The 17,200-nt window shown below is 42.8% G+C and overlaps 1 protein-coding gene across 1 annotated transcript in view; it reads left to right on the top strand.

Annotated features, from left to right (window-relative positions):
• Positions 1-17,200, top strand: part of DYNC2H1 (dynein cytoplasmic 2 heavy chain 1) — a 427,915-nt gene that overhangs the window by 335,523 nt on the left and 75,192 nt on the right. The window contains exon 84 of the mRNA XM_019530264.1: positions 13,139-13,348. Within this exon, the coding sequence (XP_019385809.1) occupies positions 13,139-13,348 (210 nt within the window). The remainder of the gene's footprint in view (positions 1-13,138; positions 13,349-17,200) is intronic.

Here is a 17,200-nt window from a genome sequence, read left to right as displayed (position 1 = left end):
ACACCCTTACTGTGAAGAAGTTTTTCCTGATGTGTAGCCTAAATCTTCTCTCTGTTAGTTTGTGACCATTGTTCCTTGTTACCCCAAGAGGCACCTTAGTAAACAGAGCATTCCCGATCCCTTGCTGCGCCCCGCTAATGAATTTGTAGGTGACCACAAGATCACCTCTCAGCCTTTTCTTGCAGAGGCCAAAGAGGTCCGGGTCCCTCAGTCTCTTCTCATAGGGCTTGTCCTGTAAGCCCTAACCATTTGCGTGGCCCTCCTCTGGACCCTCTTGAGTCTACCAACATCCTTCTTGAAGTACAGCACCCAAAACCAGACACAGTACTCCCAACTGCAGTCTGACCAATGTCACATAGAGGAGAAGTATCACCTCCTTGGTTCTATCTGTCATGCATCTGCTGATACATGATAAAGTGCAGTTAACTTTGCTGATGATTTCATCATACCGATGACTCATGTTCATCTTGGAGTCCACTATGACGCCAAGATCCCTTTCCACTTCTGTGCTGCTAAGAGGGTCACTTCCTAGGTAGTAGGTGTGCTGGATATTTTTACACCCTAGGTGCAGCACTCTGCACTTGTCCTTATTGTACTGCATCCTGTTGTGTACTGTCCACTTCTCTAACCTTTCCAGGTCTGCCTGCAGTTGTTCCCTACCCTCTGGAGTGTGCACTTCACCCCAAAAAGTATTGTCCGCAGACTTGGACAGAGTATACTTCACACCCATATCCAAGTCACTGATGAAGATTTTAAAGAGTACATGTCCAAGGTCTGAACCCTGTGGAACCCCACTACCCATATCCTTCCAGGTTGATACCAAATTGTCTGCTACCACTCTTTGGGTGCAAACCCCAAACCAATATGCCACCGACCAAACTCTGTAAACATCTGTGTCACCGCCTCTTAATTTATTTATGAGAATGGGGTGAGATACTGTATCAAAGGCCTTGCTAAAATCCAAGAAAATGACATCCACCTCTACTCCTGCGTCTAAGCATTTTGTGATCCTGTCATAAAACGAAACCAGATTGGTCAGGCATGATCTGCCTGCTACGAATCTATGCTGGTTTACCTGCTGCATTATTTTTCCTGCTGGACTCCCACAAATATGATCCTTCATAATCTTTTCAAAGACCTTTCCAAGGATGGAGGTGAGACAGACTGGCCTATCGTTACTCAGATCCTCCTTCCTCCCCTTTTTGAAAATAGGGACTACATTGGCCGTTTTCCAGTCCTCTCAGACCTGGTCTGAATGCCATGAGTGCTCAAATAGCTATGCCCGTGGTTCTGCTATGACACCAGCCAATTCCTTCAGTACTCTCAGATGAAGCTCATACAGGCTTGCTGACTTAAATGCATCCAGTCCATCTAAGTGACTCTGTACCAAGTCAGCGTCAACAGTTGGTGGGCTAGTGTCCTTCTGCTGCCCATCTAAGAACCCATTAGGAGATTTATCTTGAGCCCTGTTCAGGAACACTGACACAAAACACTCATTGAATAGTTCAGCCTTGTCCCCCCTCATCTGTCAATAATTGCTCCTTCTTGTTCAGTGGGGGTACTGTGCTGCCCTGTGCCTTCCTTTTACTCCCTACATACCTAAAAAAGACTTTTTGTTGTCTTTAATTTATGTTGCCAGCCTCAGCTCTGTGGTTGCGTGGGCCTTTCTAACTGCCTCCCTGCAAGTGCAGGCCAAGTAGGTATGCTACTGCTTGGTAGCTTCCTCTTGCTTCCACTACCTGTATGCCTTCTTTTTCGCCCTTAGACTCTCCTGCATTTCCCTATATAGCCAGGGAAGTTTTTTGGCTCCTTTCCCCCTTTTCCCTCGTACTGGGATAGTCTCCCTCTGTACCCAAAGGATTGCTTCCTTTAGGAATGACCACTCTTCCTGGACTTCCATCTTGCCAATATTCTTATCCTGTAGTGCATCATTGATAGACTCCTAAGCACACTAAGGTTAGCCTTCCTAAGTCCAGCACTTCCACCCTACTAGTTATCTTACCCACCCTACACTATACGGTGCATTTGATTGATTGGTGGTCACTGTCCCCAAGGTAACCATGAATCTGCAGTTCCCCTACCAGGTCCTCCCCTGTAGCCAACAATAATTCTAGTAAGGCATTCTCCCTAGCGGGACCATATACCTCCTGCGTTAGGTGAAGATTCTGCACACAGGTTAAGAATCTACATGAATGCTTGGATTTGGCTGACTGCTCCCCCCAGCAGATGTCAGGGTACTTTAGGTCCCCCATGAAAATGACATCCCTAGACTGTACAGCCTCTGAGAGCTGCCTCAAGAATTCTAAGTCTAACTTTTCCTCTTGGTGTGGTGGTCTATAGCAGACCCCCACCATCAAGTCCCTTTCCCCTTGACCGCCATGTGTCCTAACCCACAGTGCCTCAATTTTCTCCTCCTCGGATCTCATTTTGATAAGAGTAGATATGTAATGCTCCTTTACATAGAGTTCAACCACCCACCCCCTTTTCTCCCTACTCTATCCCTTTGGAACATCTTATAGCCCTCAATTTGTACTGCCCAGTCATAGGTAGGGTCCCACCAGGTTTCCATTAGCCCCAATAAATCAAACTGATTGTCTGGAAGCAGGAGTGCAAGTTCTTCCTGCTTGTTCCCAATGCTCCTACTATTAACATGGAGGTGCTTTAGATCCCTGACTGGTGCCTTTCGTGTTCCCCCCCCCCGTTCTGATGCCCAAAGGGCCCCTTGATACTGCTGTATGTCTCACAGTTTGTAGGTTCTAGACTAGACTCTCTGCATCCCCTGCCTCCCCATCCCCCATCATACTTAATTTAAAGCCTGATGTAGGAGGTCAGCCAACTTGTAAGAAAAGACACTCTTACCTCTTGCGGAGAGATGAAGCCCATCGCATCACAGGAGGTCACTTGCATGGAAGTACGAATCATGGTCCAGGAACCCAAACCATTACATAAGCGTGTTCACTGGTTTTAACATTCTCATAACTTACTAAACAATTTGGTCTGTAATATCCATCAATAACATCAAAATCTAGGTCAGGGTAGGCAACCCCCAGCATGTGTTAGTGTGTGGCACTCATAGTTTCATAGTTTCTAGGGTCGGAAGGTACCTGAGCAGATCATAGACTCTGACCCCCTGCCATGGCAGGAAAGAGTAGTGGAGGCCACTAGATCTCCCCTCAGCCTTCTCTTGTGGAGGCTGAACAGGTTCAGGTCCTGTAGCCTCCCCTCGTAGGATCTGCCCTGCTGCCCCCTGATCATATGTGTGGCCCTCCTCTGGACCCTCTCAATGTTGTCCATATCCCTCTTGAAGTGCAGCACCCAGAACTGGATGCAGTATTCCAGCTGCGGCCTGACCAGTGCCGCTTAGAGGGGGAGGATCACCTCCTTGGACCTGCTTGAGATGCATCTGTGGATGCATGACAAGGTACAGTTGGCCTTCCTGACTGCCCACGCTGCCGGCCCATATTCATCTTGGCATCAATGATGACTCTAAGATCCTTTTCTGCCTCTGTACTGATGAAAAGGGAATTCCCCAACCTGTAGGTATGGTGCCGGTTGTTCTTCCCCAGGTGCATCACCTGGCACTTGTCGGTGTTGAATCCCATCCTATTCTCATCCGCCCACCCCTGTAACCTGTCTAGGTCTGATTGCAGCCTATTCCTCCCTTCTAGCATGCCCACATCCCCCCACATCTTAGTGTCATCAGCAAATTTGAACAGGGTGCTATTTACCCCCTTGTCTAAGTCACTGCTGAAGATGTTGAACAGTGCGGGCCCGAGGACTGAGCCCTGCGGAACCCCACTGCCCACATCCCTCCAAGTCGAAAATGACCCATCCACCACCACACTCTGGGTGCGATCCTCCAGCCAGCTGGCGACCCATTGGACTGTGTAGGTGTCAACACCACAGTCCCCCAGTTTCTTAATGAGAATGGGGTGAGAGACATTGTCAAAGGCCTTCCGAAAGTCCAGGAAGACTATGTCCACTGCTACCCCTGCATCTAAGGATTTGGTAACCTAATCGTAGAAGGCCACCAGGTTGGTCTGACAGGACCTGCCATTAATGAAGTGTTGATTGCCCCTAAGCATAATCTTCCCCACGTCAGAATAATTTTCTCAAAAAGCTTGTCCAGGGTTGAAGTAAGACTAACTGGCCTATAGTTTCCCGGGTCCCCCTTCCTCCCCTTTTTGAAGATGGGAACCATGTTGGCCCTCTTCCAGTCCTCTGGCACCACACCGGAGCACCACGAGTGCTCGTACAGCCGTGCCAGGGGTCCCACAATGACCTCAGCCAATTCCCTTAATACTCGAGGGTGGAGATTGTCTGAACCAGCTGATTTGAATACATCCACTACTTCCAGAAGTTCCCTAAATAGTTCCTCACTAACCCTTGGCCTAGGTGCACCTCCCCTGGGGTCTAACGGGGGCCCAGAGGGGGGTGATTGTTCTGGTCCCTGCTCAGGAAAATGGAGGCAAAGAAATCATTAAATATATTGGCTTTGTCATCTGGCGTGATGACCACATTTCCTAGCGTACGACCAAATTTCCTAGCGTTTTGTTTGGCCCATGTGTCTCAGGGCAGATGGTAGAGAAGAAGCCAGGACTGCAATGCCACAACAAGGATTGGGCCCCTCATGGCTCCCCTGCCATCCGCCCCTAGCTCACTAACACCTTACAAGTTGAGGTTGTGGCTGTTTTTGGCACTCAGCCCAAAAATGTTGCCAACCCCTGATCTAGGTCCTCTCGTCCAGGAAGCATTTGAGCCAGTGTCTTCTACAGCAGAGTGCTTTTAACCATTATGCCACAGGTGAGGTAGTGCTCACCAGCCATCTCCTTAAAGCTGGCCCACTGCATTTTTCATTTACAGTTCACTGGATAAAATGGACAGACAGCATTGGAGTAGTTACTTCCAGGTCCCTAAGTCCTCCTCCCTTCCAGGGCAGCTTTTACATCAGCCACCTTGCCTCTCTCCCGATGTACTCTTTGTGATCCCATATCTTTCCCTATTGGCTACCCAGCATGCCAACATCAGTAGAAGAGGAGGGTTCTATGGCTAGTGCCTAGCCTATGACCTGGTGTTTATAATACTTTTCTGGGAAGCAGAAGACATGGTTTTAAATACCCATAAGAGGGCAAAATCCATTTCTGCTGTTCCCTGAGCAAGTGCCATAGCTACTAGGCCAGTGGGCTGAAAGACAGGTTCCTCTGGGCACATCTATAGAAGCTGCTATGTCACTTTAGTAATAAGCTATGGCAATGTAGCTAGTCACTATGGCGATGCAGCATTGGGAGGCACAAACCATGATGCTGACACTACTGTACAGTAACATCGGAAATGACCTGTGTGGTGCCGGGACAGCACAGTAATTCAGTTATTCTATTTGCAAATACCTGTCCAAAGTAATCAAGATGTATCTTAGCCTTTTCTTGTGAGCTGAATAAGTTGAGCTCTTAAATTCTTACATCATAGGAGACAATCCTTCCGTCTGCTTAATCATTTTTGTTGTCATCTCTTGAGCAGCTTTTGATAGTTCCATATCCTTCTTGAAGTATGGACACTAGAACTAGATACAGTAGTCTATCAGCAGTCTTCCCACTACTTTGTACACAGGGAATATCACTTTGCTAGTTCTGCTTGATACTCCTGTTGTTTGCCACAGCATTGTACTGAGAGTTCATAATGGCAAGGAATGGACATTCAAAAAGCCTGAGCCTGAATTGATTCAATCTTTCCAGGTTAGTCTAACCTCGCTAGTCTAAATCAGTTTTGCAGCTGGACAGACATCCCAGAAATGCAGGCACATGGCTGTAGTGGCTTAGGCCAGAAGCCAGGGGGCACTAGAGCAGCCCTGCCTTCTTTCCAAAGCACTGAGCTGAGGGGCGTGTGGCCAGGCCCTGGCAAGACACTCTGATTAGCTCAGCAGGGAATTAATAACAGTGTTTATTACCCCCTAACTCACTGATTATCTCCCAATTAAGAAAACAGAAGGACATTACCAGCTACTTGTTGATTCTGCCTGTTTATTCTACTGTTGATTCAACACAGACAGTAGCAAGCATGTGGTCTGCTAACTAATACACAGACACCTCCTCAGCAAGGCAGAGGGGAGGGGGGAATTCCTGCTTAGCAAGGAGTGGTGAGGGGAGGCGGGAAGCAGATCACAGTCTCTGGAGCTGCAGCCAGGGAGTAGAGGGGAGGGGCCAGCCCTGCTGTGGAGCAGAGAGCCCCACCCACCCCAGAGAGCATGCCAGGATGCTGTGGGTGTCTTGTTTTTCTTAAACCAGAAAGGGGTCTGGGAAAGGCATTGCATAAAATGGTTTGATCCAAATCAGTTAAGTCTAATACTACATTCAGCCAGGTTTATCTCAAACCAGTTTCAGCCATTTTCAAACCAGTTTATGTGCACTGAACATCTGTTCTGTTATAGGTTTAAACCAGTTTCTGATCACTTCAGCCAGTTTATGTGTAATGTCTGTCCATAGCCAGTGTCTATGGTGACCTTCCTCGAAGGTCACTATCCTGAAAAGTTTGGTCTGGTATGTCATATAATTGTCTACCTTACCAATGAGTGCCACTTCTAGATTACAAAATAATCTAAACAAAATCTGTGTTTATTATGTGTACTTAGAAATGGAAGAGAAAAGAATAAATAAAAGAATAAATAAATCCCACCTTGGAATAAATATTTTTCCACCTATTTCAAAGTGTGGAAAGGGCTTTAAACTATCACAAACAGCTGTCAAAGCAATCTATCCATGCCCTTTAAAAATTAAGTAGAAGAGTACCACTTAAAAGAAATGATTTAGATGTTTTTGAACTTCAGAATTTCATCATTAAAAGCACTTTTTCACAGCAGACATAAGAAGATAATTAACAGTAACAGGTGTAAGCAATTAAAAACCATTTCCTGTTCCCATCACTGGACAAAAAATATAAGAGCTTTCCAGAACCATTAAATAAAGATCTAGGAATGGGAAATGCAGCACTAATTGTGTTACTGTTCTGAATAACGTCCATTATCTTCACTCTCTAACAAACTTACTGAAAACAGTTAATTACATAGAAATGTAGTTATGACAGATAAATATATGTACAAATCTCCCATCCAAATGGCTTATGTTCAAATTCATATTGTTTCATTGTTCTTTTGTCTCATTCAAAATGTTATAGTTTACTTAGTGTAAATGCTTCACTATTATGTTTCTCTGTGTGTTTCTTGAATATTGACTGTGATAACATTGGGGGCATTGAAGCTTGTTAATACCTTTGATTTGAATGGTAAGGAACAGATATATATATTTTTAGGAAGGAAAAGCAGGTGTTATCATATATAGTTGGAAATTATAGCTAATGAGCTATCTTCAAATTGTAAAATGCAGGATTCTTTCAGCATAAATCTTATGTGAATTTGGATCACTATGCTGTTATGTTTGTTATATTCATAGCTTTTTTAAAAACTTAAACACTCTTTAGTCCCAGAGCAAAAAAATCATAAACCCATGAAAATTAATATCCAAACTGAAATTAATTGTAAATCATCTTCTTAGAAATATGAAAACCTGAAAATCAAGCCCAAAGGGATTTTTTTTCTCCAGGCATGTTTCTATAAATGCCTTGAAGATACCTATTCATTATAGACATGCTGATGCTTCGTCAGCATAATGAAAATTACCACTTGACATCTGTTTGTCTTGGAAACTACTATTTAGATAAACTAAAGGTGTAGACATGTTCTTTAAGCATTCTTTATGTCAGGGGTGGGCAATTATTTCCAGTGGAGGGCTGCTTAACGAGTTTTGATGAGCTGTTGAGGGCTGCAAGGGAAGCCCTGCCTGACAGGTTCCCCACCCTCTGATCAACATATTGGGTGTGGAAGTTCCACCCCTGAACTCCTAACCTTTGCCACTCGAAATCCCTCCCTGTGCCTCCAGAAGGACTCATTTCAGGAAGGGGGGTTGCCATCTTGGAACTGGAAAAAACCCAAATTATATACTAAAATTCAAACATTGACATAAACATATTTAAATTTCATTTTTTTAAATATTTTTGTCTTGATTTGTGTCTGTTTGTGTGGTGTATATAGAGGTGATTGCATAATAGCTCAAAATGAGGTCTTACTCTTGTATATTGCAAGGTGGGGTGCAGGGGTGGTTGGGTATGGGGTTTGTGTGGGGATTGTGGGTGTGTGGGGACCTGCACTGCACAGGCCTAACCCTGGGCACCCCACGCCTGCTCCAGGCTCACCCACCCAAGCTGAGCAGTGGTGGTATGGGACAGAAGCTGCTGCTCAGCATGGGAAAAAAGCAGCCCTTCCCCCTTGCCACTTCCAGGCAGTTCTCACTGCAGCCTCCTGGAGTCTGTGCCAGGCTGCCCTGTGTCTGTTCTGTGCTGCCACCGCTGTCCTGCTTGGCATCCCAGAGGCATTGGTGATGGTGGCAGAGACACAGGGTAGCCAGGTGCAGTCTCTAGGCAGCTGCACCAAGAACTGCCCAGCAGTGGCAAGGGGGAGGGGTAGCTTTACCCCCACAGTGAGCAACAGCTTCTGTCCCATGCCACCACTGCTGAGCCTAAGTGGGTGAGCCAGGAGCAGATGCAGGACACACAGGGTCAGGGCTGTGCAGCACAGGTCTCCACCTATCCATCTCCATAGCGAGGCAAGTTTGTTTGAAATGATCAGTGCCATACTGTACATCACAGTGTTTGTCTCTGAAGTATTGATGTTGATTAAAGATCTCAGTGTTGCTTGTAGCACTTCTCCTGAGGCTATCCAGCAACAAAGATCATATCCATTGTATCTCTGAGTGGTCTAAAACCACACTGGGACTCAGACAGACTCTCCTGACTGAGGAAACTGAATCTACCAAGGAGAATACAGCTGAGGATCTTCCCAGCTCTGGATAAGAGTAAACTACCACAATAATTCCTGCAATCCAATCTCTCTCTTTTCTTGGAGATAGACTTTCAGGTCAATGGGAATCTATTTGTGTTTCCAGATTTTCATAACAATGTGTAGTTCATGAGAGAACTTTTTGTACCCTGCTTATAAATTTTATCTGGTATTCAATTAAGACCACGTGCTTTGTTGTTTTTCATCTGCTTAATAGTTTTCAAGGTCTCTTGATCATGGATCATGCAAGGCAGTCCTTAATGAGGTATTGTGGGGTATATTCTGTGGTATTGTCTTCAGCATTACAACCTTGATTCAGGAGCTCTTGAAAATGTTCCTTCCATACTGCATTGATGGTGGAGCTACCTTTAAACAGTGATCATAGCTCTGGTGATGTGGATGTTCAGTGGTCCAAAGACTGTGTTACATTTGCGCATTAGGATGGTTCAAAGAAGAGTGTATATATAACAGTGTATGTTTTCTAGAGAGGTCTTGATTTGTATATACCCTAGCATAGTTCCCGTGTCAGTGAGACTGACAAGCTAAAAATGAATAAAGGCTATCTGATTTCTATTTGGTTTCTCCAGCTCAGTGGGCACGTCATTATGTGCACCATTACTGTGCTGTAACTTAGGTTATAGTGCATTAACTGAAAACTACCATGCAGCATGGGTGCACATCTACACGTGTGCCCATTCAGCACAGTAACTGTTTCTGTTTTGACCCTTTTTCGGCTGTTTTGCTAAATCATGTGTGGGGCAGGGAGTTGGCCCAGCTGAGCAGCTTCCCTCCTCCATGTATGATCTAGCGCGGGGGGGGGGATGGTGAGCAGCCCAGCTGGGCTGCTTTTCCACTCCCCATGCGATCTAGTGTGGGGAATGGAGAGGAAGCCCATCTAGCTGCCTTCCCTCCCCTGGCACTCTGCCATGGTGGTAGCCCAACTGGGGTGCTTTCATGCCCCCCCATGCAATCTAGAATGGGGGGATGGTGAGGCAGCCCAGCTGGGCTGACTTCCGACCCCCACGCAGTTTGCCTCCCCAACCCCACCAGATCTTGCACCAGAAATGGGAAGGCAGCCCAGCTGGACTGACTTCCCATCCCTAGCACTATGGTCAAAATGTTTCAACTTTTGAAACATTTCAGCTAGCCTCATTTTGTTTTAAGGCTATTTTGACAGCCTTTGTTTCATTTTGATTTTGCTGTTTTGACCGCAAAATGAGTTGAAACAAAGTCGAAATGAAAAGGCCATCAAAATTTTGCACAACTGTACTGTGCAGTAACTCTGTTTATGTGGACTGACTTGGAACAAACTTTAATCCCAAGTCAATCCATACACAGCGTTATAGTGCTATTACATAGACACGTGTATTCACTGGCATAAAAGCTGCTTACAACACAGTGAGTTACTGTGCAGTAAATGCACATGTAGACACACCCACTGGTGACCTGAAGCAGTGGAAGTGGAAGACATGTCCTTAGAGGATGCAACAACATGGATAGAGACATCCTACTGTGCTGCAAAGCAGAATACCACGTGAGGGATTCAAAATTGGTTTAATCTTAGATCAATAAAACCAGAGCCACAACAGATGCTTCACTAAATTACCAAACATGTAATTGAAAAGTGAAAAATGTTATGGGCAAATATGTTTTCCAAATTGGCCACGTAGAGATTTTGGGACGTATAGCTTATTGGAAACATTTTACAAGGGTTTCTCATCATCTGTTTAAAATTGAGTACAAGTTCTTCTTCCTCAAAATTCATTTGAGTATCTCAGAACAGTTGCTACCAAAATATATTTTTGTGCAGTACTCTGCATGTACAATAATATTACAAATTGGCAACAACTTTTAAATGAAGCCAAATGATAAGTGCATTTGGACATTATATAACTTGAATGTAAACTGGAAAAGTGATTGAAATTACACTGAAAATTTGAATATATGAATAACTTTAACCCTTAGACATTCACAATTTAAATGCAGAACTAATATCAGAAATATTAGCAACTCTTTCCTGTTTAATCTGGAAGCTGGAAACATTTCTTCATCTTTACACAAAAAGAAAAGTAAATGGAAATGTAAGTCTATTGGTATGAGTTGTTCCATAAAACAATGCATATTTTGCTGTAATTTAGTAGATTGATTATTTGCATTCCAATACAAAGTAAGCTATAAGCAGGATAATGTTTTAATATCTATACATACAAATTCACTATTAGTCATTGGGGCTGCTATTGTAGCAAGATTGGTGTATCTTCTGAAATTATATAGCATACTTCAAAATGGAAACTACCTTTTCAGATGGTATAGAAGTGATCTTAGAAAGTCAATAAACTTAATTTCATTCCTTAGTTTTAGTACTCAAATGCCATGAAAATTAGAGCACATCCTCTAGAGCTAACATGTTGTACCATCCAGTTTAAACGTCTCATCTTTTTCTATGCTTAAATACTGAATGATAAATTCTGACTGACGTAAAGTGGTGATTTATATATAATGTTGTCTTCTTTCTGGTTCTATTTTCTGTTTTATTATCCATTAGCAACTTGATTTCATTGAATAATTTTGAAAAAATGAGATCCTTAGAAAATTATATCACAAGCAATTTTCTACTAATGGCTTTGCATATCATTCTTAAGCAAAGCTGTACAAATTTAAGAACATTCATTGTTGAAGGGGAAGAACCAATTGCTTTAAAACTATAGCTTAAGATTTGTGTTGCTAAAATATGTGAATCAGATTTATACACTATAATTTTCTAATATAGCTTATTTAAATTTCAGTTTTCCCACTTTCCTCAGAACAGCTGTGTTTGCTCATTCCTAGATAATTCAAGGGGAAACATCATTAGTGATGCAGCTATATTAAACCCTTAAGTACAGTACTGAGAACTTTGAGGATATTTGAAGTCTGCACCAAGACCTGGATCTGAATTTTATAAGTATCTTTTATATTTTAAAAATCAAAACCTCAGAAAAAAATCATTCCAAGTGGCTTGGTCAATTTGAGCATGTCTTCTTCAGTTGGTCAATTTGAGCATGTCGTTTTCAGTTCTGAGAACCGGTAGTTATGAAGCCAACCTGTCCCCTATCTTTCTACAAAATGCAATTATATTCTGTTAAAGATACCTGCAACACAGTACCAAGAAAGAAGGTGTTGCTGTTGAATATTCAGTTTAATTTAAAAGGTGTACATGTATGCAATTACTAGTTTTATTTAGGCTTCCTCCATCTTTTTTTTATCCCTCCAGGTTTTTGTTTCCTATAATGTTAAATACTCTTGCCAAACAACTGCTCTTGTAATGCTTGAACAGTTTACATTAGTACCCCTTCTTGGTCACCAGAAATAGTTTCTGCATTAGAAAACACAACTGAAAGTTCCATTTTCATAAGGCATAAATTCAGCATTTGCAGACTCAAAACATGAGAGCCATGAACCTGATCATCTTTGTGCATAAATAAACCTAACTATTAACCTTACTATAGCTAATATATAGCTGCATAAAGTTTCATTTCTGGGAATAGTTTTGATTGTATCAGTAGAAAAGAAAGTATGGTGTGCTCACTTCATGTTCACACTGAATGATACAGGGAAAGTAAAACTGTTTACTTGTTCATATTGGGTTTATAAGCTATTAGGAGTTGCTAATGCTAACTTCCCTACAACTGTCCTAAGACCAGGCAAGAAACATTTCCTTCTGAAAGGGAAACTGTAAGTGTGGGACCTCTTGGATCTGGAAGGATGTTAAGGAAGACCAGTATTTTTGATTTTTCTATCCTGATCGTATGAGTGCAGAGAAGAGAATCTCAAATTTATTCCTGTTTTTCTGAATAGACATGATTCCAGCACAGCCAAACAATATAGCCTGCTCTTTAGTGTTCTTTAGACAAGCACTCTCTGTTGCTCTGTATGTGTACTGTACTTAGCATACATTTTTATGACACTATTGTATCACAAAATAATAAAATCTGTTGAATTTGTTTGATGAAATGAAGAAAAAATAGCAGTTTCCAGTATTTTAAAAATAATAGAATAAACAAAGGAAAACTTACTTTATACTGAATTGGTCATCTGGGAAATTTAACATGTACAATTCCTTCATCGTACTTCTTATCCTGTATCACTGAAAACAGTGGAAGTATCATAATTGACTTTGGTAAGGGCAAGCCATCTCCTCTGTGGATTGTATTTTTTAAGGCAGAGCCATTTCACTGAGTGTATTAATTTTAACATCATATATTTTTCTTTTAGAATTCCAAGCTGATTCATCAGAAGGTGTCTCCTCCCACTGAGCGGCAAGGTTCCCCAATCTTATCATTCATTATTCTTGAACAATACAATGCCATTCTCCTAGTACAAAGTGTCCATCAGTCACTTGCAGCTCTCAGTAAAGTCATCAGGGGTACCTCGCTGTTGAGCTCTGAAGTACAAAGACTAGCAAGTGCTCTACTAAACCAAAAGGTACGCTAATCTTAAAACCCCTGGTCCTTAAGAATTATTCTTAAAGTTTAAACAAAAATCTCCAAAATTCTAATCCATTTTTCAATTACACCATTTTTTCAGAGTTGTTACTGGTTTCTTTTTGTTTTGTTTTAATTCTTTTTCATTAAAATTGTCACAAAAAGGATAGAGGGGTTCAGGAGAGTCCTAATCAAATAGGAATCTTTCAAAAGAAGGTCATTGGTTCAAGATTTTGAACAGCAAATGTTTACCATCTGAAGGCTGTTAACAACTGCAACACTAATTGCTATTGTTAATCTAAATAGCAATTTCAGAAGTAAGCCCAAAGTAGCAGCATAGAACTACTTTTTTGTACCTTGGAGTTGAGGCTTCATGGAAATCAATTAAACCATGATGTCCAGTTAGCTGTGTTGCACTTTTTGTGAGGATAAATAAATATTAGTACTGTCAGTCTGGCATTTTTAAAAGTTCTGATGGGTGCTGACTACATACAGTTACTTTCTTTATGTGAGGGTTAAGGTTTCTTTAGATATAAAGCAAAATGGCCAAACCACCCAACTATCCTGCAGGGTGCAAAGCTTGCTATTTTGTACCATAACTTGACTATAATTGTTCATCATGAAAACGTAGAAAAATGTTGTTTAAGCAGCCCTCAAGAATATACAAAGCTAAGTAGAATTAAGTTCTGGAGTAATATTTCCACATCAAATACCACAAAACCTCACCAGACAAATCATTTATATTAGCCCTGAAAACATTATTTTTAGGGCTGTCAAACAATTTAAAAAATTGATCATGATTAGTTGCATGATTAAAAAAAATATTCACATTAATCACACAGCTAAAAGATCAAACGTGCAGAAAAACTCAAAATTATGCAGGTACTTTGTATGGTTCAGGGTGGGTGTATGCGTGTGCGGGGAAATTAATGACGGAGTAGGGGACTGTGGGTTTATGTGTGGGATTTGGAGCCCCGGGTGGGGAGGTTTCTGCATACCCTAGCAGGTTGTGGGGTACTGTGGGTTAGGAATGAGGGGCAGGAGCAGAGCTTGAGGGACTGTGGCTTGGGAGTGAGAGGCAGACATACACATACCCACACACACAGACAGCGTGCAGCAGGTAAGCGTGTAGGGGGGAAGGGACCTGGGGAGAGGTAAGGGGCACAGGGGTGCGGATCAAGGCCCCCACAGTAAGGGAGGAAGTGAGGCAGAGGAAGGGGTAGGTGCTGGGGTGAATGGGGCCCCAGGGCTGGGCAGGTCATGGGATGGAACTGTGAGTGGCTCATCCAGGGCCTTAGGGTCAGGGACTGTTCCTGCCCCATATGAACCCCCAGGAGAGGCATAGGGGGCATGTGGCCCCTGGATTTGTGTGCAGGGCAGAGGCAGCCTGGTGCTGCAAGCTGGGACTCTGCACCCTGCTGCCATTGCCCCAGGACATGTGCAATGCCATGCTATCTATGTCTCCTGCTGCTGGGCAGTCAGGAGACACGGTGTAGCCAGCACATGGCTCCTGGGGCAAAGACAGCGGGATGCAGATCCCCAGCCTGCAGCAGCAGCCCACCTCTGCCCCACACAAATCTAGGGGGCATGTGCCCCACATGAGTCCCCCGAGGTGCGCACAGTGGCAGGAGCTTCCCCGTGCTCCTGGATGAGCTACCTGTGGCTGCATCCCGTGGCCTGCTCCGAGCCCAGGGCCCCATTCACTCCAGTCCCTGCCCTTGTCTCTGCCTCACTCCCTCCCTCACCATGGGGGCCTCACTCTGCCCCCTCTCCTTCACAGACTTGCCTACTGGGCAGTGCTCCACATGCTGCTGGGCTGTGTTCCTGGATGCCTGCAGGCTGCGGCTGCCTATTTCTGTCTCTGTCTGCATGCACCCTCCTCTCCCTGCCGCAGCTGCCCATAGCCTGCCCGCAGGTTGCCCTATGGTCCTCTGCACTGCTACTGCTGCCCTGCAGGGCAGCCCGGACGTGGCGGTGACAGCGACTGGGCAGAGTGCCTGGGTGCGGGCTCCTAAACCATATGCATAATTAACGCATTAAAAAAAATAACATGGACAGTGATTAACTTGTTAATCACACACGTTAACCGCAATTGACAGTCATAATTATTTATTTTTTGTCTTTTCCCTTCCAGTTAAATCAGTATCTACAATTAAATCTGGATCTAATTTCACTAATACAATACCCTACAAATGTATCTTCAAATAAATGCTGTCCCCTTTCTCTATTGTGATGCTCCATAAAGTTTTAGTTTCACTAGAGTAAACAGCAGTAATCTGCACTCTTTGTTTATGCAATACACATCATTGGCTGTTCAATACAGATCAAGCCATCTCAAACTAAAGAAGGCTTACATAGCTGTCAATAAGCAGGAGATAGCAAGAATCACAACATTATATACTTTTTTCTACCTTTTATTTCAGGGTTTTTTCCATCTGAAGTCATCTTTTAATGTTCTAAATAAGCTTCAGTCAAGTGAATCAGGAATTTCACTTAATTGAATTATTGTTATATTAACAATGCCAGTATGTTGACTTTCTTGGGGAAATGAATGCCTGTAGGCTCAGAGTATATGTTACTTCAGCTATGAGACACATGCTGTTTGTATAAATTCAAAGAGTAACTCATCCTAAGAATAAGTTTTATTATCCAAATTATTAAATAGAACATAGTTTATTGAAACCCATATATGTAAGAGGAGGTCTTATGAGTGCTCTCTTGGTGACCAGATACTATTGCATATCTTGATGAACAGCTTCATCTCATAGTAGAAGGCTCTTTTTTTCAGGTCAGCTGTGCCTTAGTCAGCTCTTCAAGGGATGGGTATTTTCTTTTCCTGTTTTTTCCCTTCTGTAAACCAGCCCAAGGATCTAGTGAGTAGCTCAAGATATGAATAGTCACAACTTGGCTTGTGTCTGATACAAGTGCTGATTCACTGTGTCTGATTCCTTGATGAACTGATATTGGAATTGAATTTATCAGAAGGCCATCCCTTAAAGAAACTGGAAACTGGGCTGGAGCGCTGAGTATGGCTCTCAAAGCTGTCAGTTCAGTGAATCATGATACGTTGAACAAACCATTTTTGGCAGTTCACTCTCGTAGTGTTCTTGCTCATTGTACTCGCCTACTTCAGCACAGTTCATTTTATTAGACTGTGAATAAAAACACAGTATATTCACCAGCTCTTAGAAGAGGGCAATGCTGTTCACTGACAGTCAACAATTATATTCTTCCAAGGTGGAGCCCAAAATACCAACTTAATTCTAACACTTATATCTGTCACTCATTCAAACTGTGCTGTCTAGTTCTTCTGTGACTAACATGCCATACCTGTTCTGATCCCCACTTTTAGAGCTCTATTGTTTGTATATTTTAATGCTGTCCAGCTAAACCTTGGCATATGTGTCACCTCCAAATGATTTATTTCATGTATTGTACATTAAATTGTTTTGTTCTGGCTCCTCATGGTCATACACAAGGCAATAAAAATTAATTTTTAAAACCTAGACGTGGCATTCACCAAAGTTGTAGTTGTATTGTACATAGAAAAGGGACTAAAATTTCAGTAGTAGGATCAGATACTGTAAATGCTTGGATTATAACGGTTTCAAGAATATATTTTATTAGCATGAAATTGATAATATATCAAGTATAAGTTTTCTATAGTATTGAATATTATCAATGTAATATACCCTTTAAAATTAGTATAATTTATAAATAAATGGCATCTTCAGATGGATAGTTTTTGTAGACAGATGGTAGTGTGGTGGAATGCCAGGCTAGCGGTTCCGGTACCGCTTGGGGAGCCGCGGGCTTTACAGAGCTGTGCAAGCACACGGCTTGTGGGGCGGGA

This window comes from Crocodylus porosus, unplaced genomic scaffold (assembly GCF_001723895.1).
Source record: "Crocodylus porosus isolate Cpor-Errol unplaced genomic scaffold, CroPor_comp1, whole genome shotgun sequence".
NCBI classification, from domain to species: domain Eukaryota; kingdom Metazoa; phylum Chordata; order Crocodylia; family Crocodylidae; genus Crocodylus; species Crocodylus porosus.
The sequence above is the reverse complement of the archived record's forward strand: the minus strand, read 5'-3'. Positions and strand labels throughout refer to the sequence as shown.